This window comes from Macaca nemestrina, chromosome 7 (assembly GCF_043159975.1).
Source record: "Macaca nemestrina isolate mMacNem1 chromosome 7, mMacNem.hap1, whole genome shotgun sequence".
NCBI classification, from domain to species: Eukaryota; Metazoa; Chordata; class Mammalia; order Primates; family Cercopithecidae; genus Macaca; species Macaca nemestrina.
The window spans coordinates 108,127,364-108,145,420 of record NC_092131.1 but is presented as its reverse complement, the minus strand read 5'-3'; the positions used below and the strand labels follow the sequence as shown (position 1 = coordinate 108,145,420).

Genomic DNA, 18,057 nt, shown 5'->3' with positions numbered 1-18,057 from the left:
CTCAGCTTCCTGGGCTGGGCGCAGTGGCTCATGCCTGGAATCCCAGTGCTTGGGAGGCCGGGGTGGGTGAATCACTTGAGGCCAGGCATTCAAGACCAGCCTGACCAACATGGTGAAATCCCGTCTCTACTAAAAATACAAAAGAAATGAGCCGGTGTGGTGGAGTGCACCTGTAATCCCAGCTACTCTGGAGGCTGAGGCAGAAGAATTGCTTGAACCTGGGAGGTGGAGGTTGCAGTGAGCCGAGATCACATAGCTGCACTCCAGCCTTGGTGACAGAGCAAGACTGTCTCAAAAAAAAAAAAAAAAAAGGAATTTTTGAAAGAGAAAGGTATAAAAAAATAAGGGTAATGTCAAAAGGAGGAGGAGGAAGAAGAGGAGGAGGAGGAGAAGGGATGACCAAAAATAATGACCTCAATACGTTAAGTAAATATGCTTATTGGCATTATTGTCGCTTCTAAATAAGCTGTCCTCAGAGTGTCCTGCCTTCTATTTCCATTTCATTAACAAATCAATCTCCCCTGCACACTCCTTTTTATGTAACAAGCCCCTGGACATAATTTACTTAAATATGAACTAACATTTAGTTCAGTTCTACTGGTCCAGGCGGAGGCGTACTCTCACAGGGCCAGAAGAAAGGAGGAGAAATTTTGATAAAGATGACAGATTCAGGGAGTCCATGAGAGCATTATGGGATCTGGAGTTTGTAAGAAAAATGGTGGGATGGAAGTAAATATAAACTATGCCTAGAACCCTGGTGCCAGCCAGTGCAACAAATGCTTGGGTTAAGAAACCAAGGCTCTTTGGAAGCTACAAACCTCAGCTTCCTCCAGTCATCCGAAGAAAACTGGATCTGAAGGAATGTTATTGCCTCAAGGAACCTAGGAACAGAAATTTCCTGCCTCTTCAATCCCAAAAGATAAAGGGTACAGATAGACAGTATCTCCTTTTCCCACCCACACGTCGAATTCATCAGGGAAAAGGTGCCAAGAATCTGTTTGGGATGGGTAGACGTGTCCCCCATCCCTCAGACGGGTCACAGACTAAAATTGTGTATCAGCCATTAAATAAATTCTTACTCAAGCCCAGAAGAGTGGCTCCCAGGTGAGGCAGAACAGAGATATTTACTGTAACATGGACATGAGGCATGTCTGAAAAAGAGCTAGTGAACTGAGAGAACCTGAGTGGACCTGGGGAACTAACAGGTCCATCTTTCCACTCATCTTTTTTTTTGAGACGGAGTCTCTCCTCTGTCACCCAGGCTGGAGTGTAGTGGCACAATTTTGGCTCACTGCAACCTCCACCCCTGGGTTAAAACAATTCTCCCTCAGCCTCCTGAGAAGCTGGGAGTACAGGCATGCACCATCATGTCCAGCTAATTTTTGTATTTTTAGTAGAGACGGGGTTTCGCCTTGTTGGCCAGGCTGATCTGGAACTCCTGACCTCCAGTGATCCACTCGCCTCGGCCTCCCAAAGTCCTGGGATTACAGGTGTGAGCCACCACACCTGGTCCCTTCTTTATCCTCTTCTTGAAGAAAAGGTCTGACCATTGAGTCATGGGAGTGACATGTAGAGAAGAGAACCTCTCAGAGAAGGATGAAGAAGAGGCAGCAAACTCACTTAGCACTGCCACTCAATGGAGTGGGGCACAAAGGGGGAGCCATCAGTGAATGTGGCTGGGCAGAGACAGCTGGGATACGAGCCTGAGACAGAGGGGACAGTCAAGGGGACGGTTGAGGATAGGACAGCAGAGAAGGAAGGCTGAGCAGCTCTGTGCTGAACGTGGCAGACAGATGGTGGGAAATCTGAGATGGAGGGGGTCTGCATAGTGGGGAGACAGGGTGGAAAGATGGGGGGATCAAGCTGCTTCACACTAGGGGTGACCCTTTTCCTGTTTGTTTGTTCATTTGTTTAATTCCTAGGGCCATGCCTCTGGGAAAGTCTTCTCAGAAACTCGAGATCTCAGAGAAGGAGGGAATGTTGGGTTTTGGGGCTTCATAGGTCAATCATATCTTTCTGAAAAGTGTTAATTCTCAGTCAAAAAAAGGTGAAGTATGGGGAGAAGTTAACCCTATGGGCTCAGAGATCTTAGAAATCAGCCTCTACTGTGCATTAGTGTTATAGTAAAGTGTGTCGAAGGCTGGGGCGGGTTTTAGATTTATAGGAAGGAGCCGGGAGCGGTAGCTCACGTCTATAATCCCAGCACTTTGGGAGGCTGAGGTGGGCAGATCACCTCAGGTCAGGAGTTCAAGACCAGCCTGGCCAACATGGTGAAACCCCGTCTCTACTAAAAATTCAAAGATTAGCCAGGCTTGGTGACACGCACCAGTGGTCCCAGCTACTTGGGAGGCTGAGGCAGGAGAATCGCTTGAACCTGGGAGGTGATGGTTGCAGTGAGCCGAGGTCGTGCCACTGTACTCCAGCCAGGGCAACAAAGTGAGACTCCATCTAAAAACAAAACAAAACAAAAAAAGATTTGTAAGAAGAGCAATGTTGGGGCCCCTGGCTTTTATCCCTCACTTCTTTCCTGGAGCTCAAGCTCGGGTCATGGGCATAATTGCAGCCTTATGAGTAGAGGATGTTATTTTACATGCTTATCGGTCTCTGCTGGATGTGAGAGTCTTTTTCTGCCTTTGGCTTCTTGACCTTAGCTTCTATTTATACCTACAATACTCATCCTTTCAAATAGAGGGTAATTCAATAGCAGCTATATTTTCATGCACTCGCTGAAATATAAAAATCCTAAGGGCATAATAATTGCCTTTTATGCTTTTTAAATGTCTTATCTTTCTTTGGCATTAAATTATTTTCCAAAATAGATTTCTTCCTTCTTTCTCCTGACTGCCTTTTCTAGAATTTTACTCAATGTTTTTTGCCAATAGGTCTTTTTCTTATAAGTCCTCACATTTGTTCTAATTATAAACTAGCACACATGGTGACATATATTACTTTCCTAGGCTGGATTCCAGAAAGCAATGACAAGCAAAGAAAGAAGAGCTCCTAAGTAAGCTGAATTTAGTCTAGGGTATGACAAATTGCCTTTGCTGCTGCATTTTTATTTTTTCAAATCCACCAGACATCAAAAGAAGTTTTATTTCTAGCTGAGCAGGCTCCACTGGGCTTCCCCCTTTTCTACTAAATTATAAGCTTCTTCAGGGTGAGTAACATGTTCTAGTCATCTTTGGAATCTCACCTTAAAGTGCCTTGCAATGAGCATCGAACTGAATTAAGTTGCATTTAGTCAAATGAAAGGTGAAACCCAACAGCATTTCAGAGGAAGCCAAGGAAACAAACTGCATTCTATGGCGTAGACATGCCTAGTGTCCCTGCTATAGTTAACCAGGTGGCTAATTCAAAACTTGCATATAGTCAAATCTCACAATATTTTTATTTAAAAAAAAAACTCTCTCAAATAAGAAAAGTAATAGATTGAGCGGCTGAGACAGGCAGATCACAAAGTCAGGAATGCGAGACCAGTCTGGCCAACATAGTGAAACCCCGTGTCTACTAAAAGACAAAAAAATTAGCCGGGCATGTGGCAGCACCTGTAATCCCAGCTACTTGGGAGGCTCAGGCAGGAAAATCACTTGAAGGCGGAGGCTTGAAGGCAGAAAGGCAGAAGGCTTGAAGGCGGGAGGTGGAAGTTGCAGTGAGCTGAGATTGCACCATTGCACTCCAGCCTGGGCAAGAGTGTGAGACTCTGTCTCAAAAAAAAAAAAAAAAAAAAAGGAAAGAAAAGTAATAGAAAGTGGGGGAAACCACCCACGTTCCCATTATCCTGCAATATATCAAATTGATAACAGTGGTCCTATTTTGTCTCTTCATACACATATACGTGTCTGTATATATATAGACACATATACATATATCAGACATTTAAAACAAAATGGTATACTCTGAGCCCAAAAGACAAAATGGTATGCTACACATCTTGTTCTGTAGCCTGTTCTTTTTACTTAGCATTAGGGGTTGAGAATATTGTTTCACATCAGTAGAATTTTTTCAACAGATATTTATCATTCCATCGTATGATTGATTGTGCCATAATTTAGTTAACTGATGATCTAAGTTGCTTCTATTTTTAAAAATATTATAATGCTTTGATATCTTTGTTATTGTTGTTTTTAACTCTACACCCAGCTCTTATTTCTTCAGGATACCATAGGTAGAATTACTGAAACAAAAGATATGTAGGTTTTAAACTGTGGGCACATTTCTGAATTGCTCTTCAGAAAGGTTATACTTCCATGAGTTCCCTGTTTGTGTCTTTTGTCCATTAAAAAAGAAAGAGTATTTGTCCTATTGATTTGTAAAGGCTCTTTATATATTAAGGATATCATGCCTTTGTCATAAACCATGCAAACATTCTTCTCAGTTTGTATTTCTTTTTAATTTTATTTTGCTTTATTTTTATTTTTACTTTATGTTTTTCTAATCCCAGCACTTTGGGAGGCTGAGGAGGGCAGATTGCCTGAGCTCAGGAGTTCGAGACCAGCCTGGGCAACATGGTGAAACTCATCTCTACAAAAATAAAAAAAAAATAACTAGGTGCAGTGGCACACGCCTGTAGTCCCAGTTATTCGGGATGCTGAGGCACAAGAATTGCTTGAACCTGGGAGGCAGAGGTTGCAGTGAGCTGAGATTACACCACTGCACTCCAGCCTGGGTGACAGATTGAGACTCTTTCTCCAAAAATATATAAAATAAAAATAAAAATACGTGGCACCAGAAGCTAGTCTATGGAAAATACATCAAAGTATAAAGTTGTAAACAAAGGATTTGATTCTCATTAACACTTGATCAAAAAAGAAGTCTTCTCCTTTCAGGAACATTCTTCATAATTTATTGATTATAACCATACCCTTGTGTGACAGGAATCACACAAAATAGAATTTATCAGATTCCTTGTTTGTAGGGCACAAATCTGTAGCAGTTCTCTGAATGTCTGATATAGCTCAGACAGAAAAGAAACACCAAGAGGGTTTCCTAGATTTCAGAGCAATCCTAAAAATGTGCATATTACCAGTAACAAGCTCCGGTTACCAGTAACAAGCATATTACCAGTAATAAGACTGAAGAAACTTCTTGAAACAACAAATGATAAATGTTTAAGAAAAACACACATTCCGTTGGGATATAATTTTCTAGAGAGAGAAGAGGAAAACATGGATATTCCTTTTTTTAAATTTTTTTGAAACAGAGTCTCACTCTGTCACCCAGACTGGAGTGCAGTGGTGCGATGTTGGCTCACTGCAACCTCTGCCTCCTGGGTTCAAGCAATTCTCCTGCCTTAGCCTCCCAATTAGCTGGGATTACAAGCATGAGCCACAATACCTGGCTAAGTTTTGTATTTTTAGTAGAGATGGGGTTTCACCATGTTGGCCAGGCTGGTCTTGAACTCCTTACCTCAGGTGATCTGCCCACCTTGACCTTCCAAAGTGCTGGAATTACAAGTGTGAGCCACTGCACTCAGCCTATTCCAATGTTTTATTATCACAAATAATCCTGCACTGATATCTGCTGTGGTTTGGATATGGTTTGTTTGGCCCCACCAAATCTCATGTTGAAATTTCATCCCCAGTGTTGGAGGTGAGGCCTGATGGGAAGTGTTTGGATCACAGGGCAGGTCCCACATAAATGTTTTGGTGCTATTCTCATGGGGGTAAGTGAATTCTCACTCTTAGTTCTCATTAGAACTGGTTATTGAAAGACCCTGGCACCTCCTCCTCTCTCTCTTGCTTCTTCTCTCACTATGTGATCTGTACGTGCCAGATTTCCCCTTTGCCTTCCACCATGAGTAGAAGCAGCCTGCAGAACTGTGAGCCAAATAAACCTCTTTTCTTTATAAATTACATAGCATCAGGTACTCCTTTATAGCATCGCAAATGGATTAAGACAGAAAATTTGTACCAAGGGTCAGGGGTTGCTAGGAAGATACCTGAAAATGTGGAAGTGGTTTTGTAACTGAGTAACCCGCAGAGTTGGAAGAGTTTGGAGGGCTCAGAAGAAGACAGGAAGACAAGGGAAAGTTTGAAACTTGAGACTGGTTAAGTGGTTGTGGCCAAAATGCTGATAGAAATATGAACAATGGGCCAGGTGTGGTGGCTCATGCTTGTAATCCCAGCACTTTGGGAGGCCAAGGTGGGTGGATCACGAGGCAGGAGATCGAGACCATCCTGGCTAACACAGTGAAACCCCATCTCTACTAAAAATACAAAAAAATTAGCTGGGCGTGGTGGCAGGTGCCTGTAGTCCCAGCTACTTGGAAGGTTGAGGCAAGAGAATGGCGTGAACCCGGGAGGCGGAGCTTGCAGTTAGCCGAGATCGCACCACTGCACTCTAGCCTGGGCAAGAGAGCAAGACTCCGCCTCAAAAAAAAAAAAAAAAAAAGAAATGTGAACAATGAAAGTCAGGCTGATGAGGTCTCAGATGGAAATGAGGCACTTATTGGGAACTGGAGCAAAGGTCACCCTTGTTAAACTATAGCAAATAATGTGGCTGCATTGTGTCCATGCACTAGGACTTTGTGGAAGGCTGAACTTCAGAGTGATGACCTAGGGTATCTGGTAGAAGAAATTTCTAAGCAGCAAAGCATCCAAGACATGGTGTGGCTGCTTTTAACAGATTATGAGTGGATATAGGAGTAACGGCATGATCTAAAGTTGGAACTTAAAAAGGAAGCAGGAGTAAAAATTTGGAAAATTCTCAGCTTGGCCACGTGGTACAGAAGAAAAGAGCATTTTCAGGTGAGGAATCCAAGAGCACAGCTGAGCAAGCACTTGTTACAGAGACTATCACAGATAAAAGGGAGGCAGGTGCTAATAGTCAAGACAATGGAAAAAGTCCCTGAAGGCATTTCAGAAATCTTCAAGGCTGTCTCTCCCATCACAGTCCCAGAGGCCTAGGAGGACAGAATGTTTTGGAGGCCAGGCCTGGGGTGCTGCTGCCCTGCAGCCACCTTTGAACTCTGCTTCCTACATCCCAGCCCCAGGTGCTGCTCACGCTGCCTATCCAGAGGATGCAAGCCATAAGACTTGGTGGCATCCATGTGGTGTTAAGTCTGCAGATATGCAGAATGCAAGAGTAGCGAAGGCTTACATTTCCTTGTAGTTTGATATATTTCATCAGTATGGAAATTTTCTAGCCAGTATTTTTTCAAATTCTCTTCTGCCTCATTCTTTATCATCCTTCTATGACTCCATTATACATATGTTAGTCCTTTTCACTTTGTCTCATGATTAACAGAATTAACAGACATAAGTTGTTTCTTATTTATTTATTTATTTATTTTATTGAGACAGGGTCTCATTGTGTTGCCCAGGCTGGAGTGTAGTGGCATGATCATGACTCACTGAAGCCTCTGACTCCTGGGTTCAAGTGATTCTCCTGCATCAGCCACCTGAGTAGCTGGGATTACAGTTGGATGCCACCATGCCCAGCCAATTTTTGTATTTTTTGTAAAGATGGAGCTTAGCCATGTTGCCCAGGCTGGTCTCAAACTCCTGGGCTCAAGTAATCTGCCTGTCTTCCGCTCCTAAAGTGCTGGGATTACAGGTATGAGCTACTGCGCCTGGCCTGTTTTCTGTATTTTCTATGCTTTTTTCTCTCTGTGTTTTAATTTAAACATTTTATACAGGCTTGTCTTCCAGTTACATTAATCCTCTGTTCTGCTATATCTAATTTGCTATTAAACACAAATTAGTTGTTAATTTGTTATAGTACTTTTTCAGGTCAAGGATCTCCATTTGACCCTTTTGCACAGATTCCAATTCTCTGGTAAAATTCTTCACCTTTTTTTGATATTCTTCATTACAGTAATCATAGTTATTTTATTAATTATTATTATTATTATTATTTGAGATGGGATCTTGCTCTGTTGGGCCCAGGCTGGAGTGCAGTGGCATGATCATGGTTCACTACAACCTCTGCCTCACGGGTTCAAGTGATTTTCCCACCTAAGTCTCCCAAGTAGCTGGGATTATAGGTGCCCACCACCACGTCCAGATAATTTTTTGTATTTTTAGTAGAGATGAGGTTTCACCATATTGGCCAGGCTGGTCTCAAACTCCTGACCTCAGGTGATCCACCTGCCTTGGACTCCCAAAGTGCAATCATAGTTATTTTAAAGTCCTTGTCTGATAAATTCAATACCTGAATCCTATAGAACTGATTCCATTATCTTCTCTCTCCCTCTCTCATCTTTTCAATATGCCTCATAATTTTTAATTTTCTTGACAACATTGTAGATGAAAAAGTGTAGGACAACACATATGTCTTCAAACAGATCACCTTGAACCTGTCAAGGATTAGTTTTAAGCTACCGAATTTTGTTCTTACTAGTAAAGTATAATTCTTATGTCTAGGGCATGTCCCTATGGGATTTCAGCCAAAAGGTTCCTGTTTGCCAAGGCTCTCCCATCCTGGTGGAGCTGGAAGTATAGCCTCCATCTCTGAAGCACTGTGCAGCACATAGAAGTCTCTACTTAACTCAGTCTCTCAGCTGCCATCGTTTCTCCCTGCACAGGGCAGCTTAGAAGTTATCCAATAGCATGAAGTGAATTTGTAGCAGATTTTTTAGATGTATGTCTCTGCAGTTTCCTCATTTCCAGGACTTTCCCCCAATTACTTTGGCAGCCTCATACTCTGTCTCCTTATTTCTTTCTGCTTGGGAAACAAGCAACAAATTAGAAAATGCCTTCAGAAGAAAAGTTGGAGTGAATCTCACACACTTCTTTTAAAGATCCTGATCCCTCAAGTCTTATCTGTATCTTTTAGTCTTTCTTTCTTTTCTTTCTTTCTTTCTTTCTTTTTTTTTTTGAGACAGAGTCTCACTCTGTTGCCTAGGCAGGAGAGCAGTGGTGTGATCTCAGCTTACTGCAACCTCCGCCACCCCAGTTCAAGCAATTCTCCTGCCTCAGCCTCCCAAGTAGCTTGGAGCTTCCCAAGTAGCCTGCCACCGCACCCAGCTAATTTTTGTATTTTCAGTAGAGATGGGGTTTCACCATCTTGGCCAGGCTAGTCTTAAATGGCTGACCTCATGATCCACCTGCATCAGCCTCCCAAAGTGCTGGGATTACAGGCATGAGCCACTGTGCCCAGCCATCTTTTATTCTTTTCTTAAAAATTCATTTATTTATATGTTTTTTGAGATGGAGCTTCATTTTTGTTGCCCAGGCTGGCGTGTAATGGCACAGTCTCAGTTCACTGCAACCTCTGCCTCCTGGGATCATGCAATTCTCCTGCCTCAGCCTCCCAAGTTGCTGAGATTATAGGTGCCCGCCATCATGTCCGGCTAATTTTTTTGTATTTTTAGTAGAGATGGGGTTTCACCATGTTGGTTAGGCTTGTCTCAAACTCCTAACCTCAGGTGATCCGCCCGCCTCGGTCTCCCAAAGTGCTACAACTACAGGTGTGAGCCAGTGGGCCCAGCCAGCATCTGTTATTCTTTAATATTGACAAAAACTCTCCCTTGACCAAACTTTTTAGTAAGGCTCCTTAGGACTTTTTTCTCAACTAGGCCTCTACCTTGGCCCATATCCTGTCTTTGGCCTGCCCAACCCAGTCTTAGCAAGAATCTCCCCACCCTTAATGCATCATCTTAGTAATTTTCCACCCATTGACCCCCCTTCACTTTGTGCGTTGGCTATAAATGCCCAGCTGTTGATATTGTTTTCAGAACTGTGCCTGATCTCTGTCTCCTGTTGGAATGCTCCCACTGCAATCATCTTGAATAAAAGCTTTCTTACCATTTTAACTAGTGTCAGAATAACTTTTTTCTTTCTTTCTTTCTTTTTTTTTTTTTTTTGAGATGGAGTCTTGCTCTGTTGCTCAGGCTGGAGTGCAGTGGCACGATCTTGGCTCCCTGCAACCTCTGCCTCCCAGGTTCAAACGATTCTCCTGCCTCAGCCTCCCGAGTAGCTGGGATTACAGGCATATATCACCACACTCGGTTAATTTTTGGATTTTTAGTAGAGATAGAGTTTCACCATGTTAGCCAGGCTGGTCTCAAACCCTGACCTCAGGTGATCTGCCTGCCTCATCCTTCCAAACTGCTGGGAGTACAGGTATGAGCCACTGCGACAGCCCAGAGTAACTTTTTTCTTTAACAATGCCTTCAAACAGTTGTTTATACACACACACACACACACACACACAGACACACATTCCAGCTTGTATAGCTGTTTTTGGTGGGTGGGTTAGACAAGTTGGTACATTATGGCTGAAACTGGAAGTCTACTTACTTCTATAACAAACATGTATTATTTTAAATATTTATTTTAAAATAATAACATGTTTAACTAGCTCATCTGGAACCTCAGGGAAGACTTTCCCTGAAGGTTATTATTTTGAAAGTTTTAATGCCTGCCCTGTGTCCAGGTTTTGAATTGTCCAGGTTTTCTAGACGAATACATTTCTTTGATATTTTCAAAGCCACTAATAGAATTACTTATATTTTTTAACTCCATAATTGTGTTTATATATCCTTTCTTATGTCCAATTCTATGTTTTTAAATCTGGTTTCCTTTTAAACTAGCTAGTATAGTATACTGTAGAGTGTGATCTATGGAAGGTCTGCATTAGAATACCTGGGATGACACTTAAGATTAGTAAGTGAATTAATTTTCTGAATCATCAGTGGATGCTGAAATCAGTAGGTGAAAGCTTTTTGGGGAAACAGGTCAAACAGTGTCAGAGTTTCACCCTCATGGATTACTTATTACATAAGAATCATGCACCCTCACAATGGAGAGATCTGACAGTCACAGCCTCACCAGGTCATCAAGCTTAGCATCACCCACAGTGGGACAGCATACGCTTTCTGAAGTGAGGCAATGAAGTATTTAACATCACCAGCATATTCTTGCCTAAAATGTTTAACGTAGAATCTAACCATGAATCATATAGAATCCACCAGGCAAATCCAGATTGTGGAGCATTATATTCCACAATTCCCCGGACTTTCAAAAAAGTCAACACAGTCAATAATATGTGAACATTGATTTGATCCTGGATTGGAAAAAAGGTCACTTATGAAAGATCCTTTTGGTAGGGCTAGGTGGCTCATGCCTGTAATCCCAGCACTTTGGGGAGGCTGAGGTGGGCAGATCATAAGGTCAGGAGACTGAGACCATCCTGGCTAATATGGTGAAACCCCATCTCTACTAATGACAGGTGAGGCCAACTGGACTTCTGGGTTGGGTGAGGACTTGAAGAACTTTTCTGTCTTACAAGAGGTTTGTAAAATGTGCCTGCCAATCAGTGCTCTGTAAAAATACACCAATCAGCACTCTGTGGGTAGCTCGAAGTTTGTAAAATGGACCAATCAGCATTCTGTAAAATGGACCAATAAGCACTCTGTAAAATGGACCAGTCAGCATTCTGTAAAATGGACCAATCAACACTCTGTAAAAGAGAGCAATCGGCACTCTGTAAAATGGACCAATCAGCAGGACATGGGTGGGGACAAATAAGGAAATAAACGCTGGCCACCGAACCCGCCTCGCTCCGCTCACCCCACCACCCACCACCCAAGGCAGCAGCTGCAAAGAGCTTTGGTTCGCTTCACTGCTGTGGAAGCTTTGTTTTTTTGCTCTTCACAATAAATCTCTGGGTCCATGCCATCTTTAAGAGCTGTAACACTTACCGCGAAGGTCCTCAGCTCCATTTTTGAAGTCAGCGAGACCACAAACTCACCAGAAGGAACCAACTCTGGACACACTAAAAATAGAAAAAAAAAAAAAATTAGCAGGGCTTGGTGGCGGGCGCCTGTAGTCCCAGCTACTTGGGAAGCTGAGGCAGGAGAATGGCATGAACCTGGGAGGCAGACCTTGCAGTGAGCGGAGATAACGCCACTGCACTACAGCCTGGGTAACAGAGCAAGACTCTGCCTCAAAAAAAAAAAAAAGGGAGACAAGTGGGGAAACTTAAATATTAACCATACATTAAATATTATATATAGGACTGGGCGTGGTGGCTCACACCTGTAATCCCAGCACTTTGGGAGGCCGAGGCAGGCAGATCACGAGGTCACGAGTTCGAGAGCAGCCTGGCCAATATGGTGAAACCCTATCTCTACTAAAAATACAAATAATTAGCTGGATGCGGTAGCAGGCACCTGTAATCCCAGCTACTCGGGAGGTTGAGGAGGAGAATCGCTTGAGCCCGGGAGGCGGACTTCGTGCCACTGCACTCCAGCCTTAGCAACAGAGCGAGCCTCCGTCTCAAAAAAAAAAAATTATGTATAGTTGATTTGATGATATGGTTAATTTTGTTATCACGATGTTTTATGTGATAATGGTATCATTAGTAGCATGATGTCCCCTTGTCTTGAGGAATTGCCGGCTGGCATTGGGGAAGGGGTTGTTGCATCCATTATTTCAGTCCCTACTGCTTTAAGTCTCTTCCCGAGCACGTTCCTCTCCCAAAGAAGTTACCATTCTAAATGCCTAACAGCTGGAAGTCCCCTCTGGTGGTTTCACAAGTGGAGTGATTTTACAGGAGAAACCCAGGTTTGGAGTTTACTATTTAGTTGAGGCATTTGTAATCTGCAAGGCTCTTCCTGCAAAGAGTAGGTGTTTCCAACTATACGTGCCTGGTCAATAACTATTTCTTGGGTTTTCTATGTTCTGCCTTTAACAGCTGACTTAACTCAGGGCCTGCCTCACTGAAGGGGGGAGAAGGCAGGCCTCTGTCCCCCAATCATGATGATCCGCATTGTAAATACTGCCTGGGAAGGGATAGTACAGCCTTTTCCATTGTGTGTGTTTTTTAATTTTTAATTTTTTAAATTTCAAGCTTAAGCAGTGGTTTGTTCAGTGCAAGGACTGAAAACAAGCGCTAGAAGGGAAGGTGGGTAAGTACTAGGGGTTTCAAATACAGGGATAGAAACAGTAAAAGGAAATGTCTCTTAAGCCTGGAGCACCGAACCAAAGGGGCAATTAGAAGGGAAAGGGGCCTGCGGACCTGGGGAGAGAGGTCACTGGGGTTCTAAGCCTTCCACCTCTGCTCCCAGAATTTCCACGGGTTTCGCGGCCCCTCATCCCCAGGCAGGAGTGCGAGCCGCCTGCAGATCTGCTATGCATCTTAAAATTACAAATTCTCAGGCCCTACCCCAGACCTACTGAGTCAGAATACCCAGAGGATTGAGCCAGGGGGTGGGTGCTCGCAGGCCCGGCAGCACCCAGCCTGCAGAAGCTCCACCTCCGAGAGCGCTGGACTAGGACGAGCTCCCCACCCCCCTGCCCTTGGGCTTCCTCGAGTCCGTCCAGTCACACCTCCCGCTGCCGCGCACAGCGGCAACCCCGGCGTGCGGGGGCGCGCGCGGTCAGGGAGGGGCCTGCGGAGGCGCAAGGCCCCCGGAAGCGCCTTTCCCGGAAGGCAGGGAGGCGGTGCTGGCCTCCGGAGGCGGTCTCGGCGATGGCGGTGGAGTTCTGTTCCTAGCCTGGGCAACCGCGCAGCTGGAGGATGGCCTCGCTCGGGCCTGCCGCAGCTGGGGAGCAGGCGTCGGGGGCTGAGGCGGAGCCGGGCCCCGCGGGGCCGCCGCCGCCTTCACCGTCCTCTCTGGGGCCCCTGCTCCCTCTGCAGCGGGAACCTCTTTACAACTGGCAGGCGACCAAGGCGTCGCTGAAGGAGCGGTTTGCTTTCCTCTTCAACTCAGAACTGCTAAGCGATGTGCGCTTCGTACTGGGCAAGGGCCGCGGCACCGCCGCCGCCGGGGGCCCGCAGCGCATCCCCGCCCACCGCTTCGTGCTGGCAGCCGGCAGCGCTGTCTTCGACGCCATGTTCAACGGCGGCATGGCCACCACGTCGGCCGAGATCGAGCTGCCGGACGTGGAGCCCGCCGCCTTCCTGGCGCTGCTGAGGTGAGCGGCGGCGCGGGCCGGGCTAGGGGGCCCCCGGGGCCCGGCCCGCCTTGACTCCCGGATGACCTTGGGCTGGGCTCCTCTGACCCGCCCGGGGCCTCAGTTTCCTCCCGAGCCGTTGATGCTCTGGAGGGTCGAAATCGAAATCTGTGAGCCGGGACGGCTCAGTCGCCAACTAAACGTTCATGTCTTCATCCAGCAAGCGTACGTTTTACCGTTGTAAGGCGCTTCGCATTCCAATTGTGGATTGTCGCTCAGGCTTCAGAATTAGACAGGTGGCAAGGATAGAGGGACAGATCAGGTTGTCCCGATTGCTCATTTGCGATGTTTTATGTTTTTGTCTGGGGGAAGGGAGTAGTTGAAAAATCTTGCAGGACTGATGTTTTGGGGTTATTGTCACCCCCCTTCCCTCCGCGTTTTTTGAAAGCGGCCCAGGCTGGAGTGCTGTAGCGCGATCATGGCTCGCTGCAGCCTCGACCTCTCCGGGCTGTGATCCTCCGACCTCAGCCTCCCGAGTAGTTGGGACTACAGGCACGCGCCACCACGCCCGGCTAATTTTTTTTTTTTTTTTTTTTTTTTTTTTTTGGTAGAGAGAGGGTTTCACTATGTTGCCCAGGCTAGTCTCCTGGGGTCAAGCGATCCGCCCACTCGGTCTCCCAAAGTGCTGGAATTACAGGCGTGAAACCACCGGGCCTGGCCACTGTTTTGTTTTTCATTAACGTATTAGTTGTCAAGACCCAGGAAAGTAAATACCAAAACAGATAAGTGAGGCTGTACCTGTTTCCTGTTTCTACACACAAGGTCACATTTGCTTATAAATGCATCCCTCCCTTGATGTTAGAATTTGCTTGTTGGTTATTTGAGGATAGTAGATTGACATCTAATGGAAAGATGTGATTGTTTGGCATTATTAGCTTTTAATCACAGCCATCCTGTTAAGGAGGCATAAGAATTGTTTACCCCAATTTTACAAATGGGACTGAGGCCGAGAAGAGTCAAGTATCTTGCCCAAGGTAACAAACAGCTAACTCACACTGAAGACCATGTCTGTTTCATTATACCAAGATGGTTTTAAATAGCTGACTGAGTAGAACGTGTTGTTATTAAAGTGGCAGAGTCTTGGGTAGTACTGAAGCAAAAACAGGCAGGTCAGTGGGGCAGAATTAGATACAAAGGTTCACACTGAATCAGAATCAAACAAGGAAATGAATGTAAAGTTCACACAACTAGAAACAAATACTAAGATTCCATTAACAAATGGATAAGGAACAGGATAGATAACTTAGAGAAAGAAAAAATACAACTAATTAACGAATGTTTTACCTGGCTGATAATTAGGAAGTGCAAATTAAAAGACAGTGGTATTTTGGCCGGGCGCGGTGGCTCAATCCCACCACTTTGGGAGGCCGAGACGGGCGGATCACAAGGTCAGGAGATCGAGACCATCCTGGCTAACCCGGTGAAACCCCCTCTCTACTAAAAAATACAAAAAACTAGTCGGGCGAGGTGGCAGGCGCCTGTAGTCCCCGCTACACGGGAGGCTGAGGCAGGAGAATGGCTTAAACCCGAAAGGCGGAGCTTACAGTGAGCTGAGATCTGGCCACTGCACTCCAGTTTGGGCGACAGAGCGAGACTCCCTCTCAAAAAAAAAAAAAAAAAAAAAAATAAATAAATAAATAAATAAAAGACAGTGGTATTTTTTCCTTCCATTAATCCCACCAAAAAATTTAAAGGTAACATCTGAACAGCGTTATCTGACAAAGATAGTGGTAAAAACCCTTTTGGAAAACAGTTTGGTGCTATAGATTTTCTTTCCACAGGTAAGAAGCATTCAAGTACTGAAAAAAAGTTGCGTACAAAAATATTTACAACTTTATTTATAGTAGTGAGGAAGTAGTCAGCTGTAGGGAATGGTTAAACAGTGATAGGTTCACTTGATGAAATATAATGCGGTCACTAAATATGATGGATAGCACTTGAAACTGCACCATGATTACAACGTGAAAAGAAATGGACAAACATATACCTAGAGACAAGGATAAAAGGAAACATACCAAAATGCTAAGCAAAGGCACCTGGAGTAGTAAGATGAAAGTACCTTTTTTTCTTCTTTTCTCTTTGTTGCTGATATTTTCTGTAATTTAGTTCAATTTCATTTATAAAGGAGGGGGAACCTTAAAAGCTAAAATCCAGGTCATTTTAAAGTTCACCAGGAGGATTGGGTATAGTTCATTTGGATTTTCTAGACCAGAAGTAGTTTTCAAAATGATCTGTGGGCCATCTGCATTATAATCTTCTGGGGTGCTTATGAAATGTGTAGATCCCGTCCTCATTATATACCTTAATATTTGGAGGCGAGACCTTGGTAGCATTTTTTACACTCTCCCTAAGTGATACTTACACAAACTAAATTTGAGAATCACAAATCTAAAGCTATTTTGGGGCAATTTTTTATTTTGAAAAAATATTGACTTTACTAGTATAAGAATGTAGAGGAAAAAATGCATATTTTTGTATTTTCACTGAAGCTGCTATTAGTCCTTTCCCATCAATAGAAAATAAGTTAATTTTAGAGTGTTTGAAATGTGGGACAGTGCAATTTGTTTTTTGTTTTTTTTACGTTTTAAAACTTTTTTACATTTTTAAATTTTTTTTCATTTTTACATTTTCAGTGTGTTTTATTTTCATGGCATTGTATTTATCCTTCAGGTTCTGGTCATTATTCTTTTTGAAATTGATATCTGGACTGATTTCTAAATTTAGGGTTGGCTGGCTGTGTAACATAGATGTTGTAGTTAGCTAATACGTGACACAAAGATGCCTGATAGTACTTGCTAAGTTGAAAGAGTAGGTTAGTTTGGGCATATTTGAATTATTTAACATTACTTGCAGGCTTATGAACTTAAGTTTGAAGCCTTACAGAAACTGCGCACTTTGAACTGCCTGACCTTTAAATGATGTTCTTCAGTTGTTTATTTGACAAATACTATATGCCTGCCTTTTGGGGTGCTTGTGAAACAGCGAGTGGCTGTTGTAGGTGTTTGGGATACAGCAGTAAACAAGAAAAAGTCCTTGCCCTTATGAAGCACATAATCTAGTAAGGGGAAACTAAAGATACAGTGTTAAGTACTGATGAATGTTTTGAAGAAAAATAATCAAGTTATGAGAGAAGGAACATTCTCAGCAAGGAAAAGCATTGCTTGTTTTAGGCACTAAGGATCTCCTATTGGAGGAACACAAGAGTGAACCAATGTACCTTGAGCACAGTAGAGGGAAGTGGTAGAAAATGATGTCAAAAAGATAGGCCAGACAGGATGGTGCAGGGCTTTAGAGACTGAGCGAAGACTTTTTCAGCTGCCATTTCATGTAAAGCCTTTGGAGAGTGTTGAATGGGGTTGGGAAGGTAGAGGTGGTGGCAGGAGGCTGTGATCTGATTTACATTTTAAAAAAACAAACTCTTTCTGGCAGTGGTTGGAGTAAAATAGGCAGCAAGGTGATAGATGAAGAGGCTTTTGCAGTAGTCTAGGCAAGAGGCGATGGTGAGTTGTACCTTGTACTAGAGAGGTAGCAAAGGACATGATGAGACATGGTCAAATTCTGGATATGCTTTTGAAGGTACAACCAAGAAGACTTCCAAGACATCCAAGTAGGGTCATAGATTAGATAGAAATATGAATTTGGAGATTAGGGAAGAGCTTGCTGAACATAAATTTGAAAGTTAAGAGTGAATGGTATTTAAATCGGGAGATCAAGTGAGATCACAAGAAAGGTACAAGGATGAGCTCTGGAATCTTTGAATATGTAGAGATGTAGCAGAGAAAAAGCATAAAATGAAACTGAGAGGCAGCTGTCATTGGAATTAGAAGAGAAAACAAGGAGCATGGTATTCTGAAAGTCAAGTCAAAGAAAATGTTTCAAGAAAGAAGTGGGAAATGTCAACTACGGAAAGTGGAAAGTGGTTAGTTATGCTAAATGCTGTTGAGAGTCAAGTAGAATGAAGACTTTGAGTTGATTTTTAGTCTTGGCAAGATGGAAGCTATTGATAACCCTGCCAAGAGTGATTTCAGCTGATTAGAGTAGGTTAGGAAGAAAATGGGAAGTGAGGAGCTGGAGACAGCTAGTATAAACAATTAGGAGTTTTGTTGCAAAGGGGAACAGAGAATGACGTGATGGAAGGGGCACGGAGTAAGTGTTC

General features: G+C 43.8%; 1 protein-coding gene and 1 long non-coding RNA gene across 2 annotated transcripts in view; one reads left to right on the top strand and one right to left on the bottom strand.

Annotated features, from left to right (window-relative positions):
• Positions 1-6,965: 6,965 nt before the first annotated feature.
• LOC139364062 (uncharacterized) lies at positions 6,966-13,232 on the bottom strand. Its single transcript, XR_011625281.1, has 3 exons — positions 13,122-13,232; positions 11,645-11,718; positions 6,966-8,661 (listed from the first exon to the last, which is right to left on the bottom strand). It is a non-coding gene; the product is annotated as an uncharacterized lncRNA (long non-coding RNA).
• A 130-nt stretch (positions 13,233-13,362) lies between these two features.
• LOC105497473 (BTB domain containing 1) overlaps positions 13,363-18,057 on the top strand; it is a 58,056-nt gene continuing 53,361 nt past the window's right edge. The window contains exon 1 of the mRNA XM_011768586.2: positions 13,363-13,862. Coding sequence (XP_011766888.2) covers positions 13,465-13,862 — 398 coding nt within the window. The 5' untranslated portion in view covers positions 13,363-13,464. The remainder of the gene's footprint in view (positions 13,863-18,057) is intronic.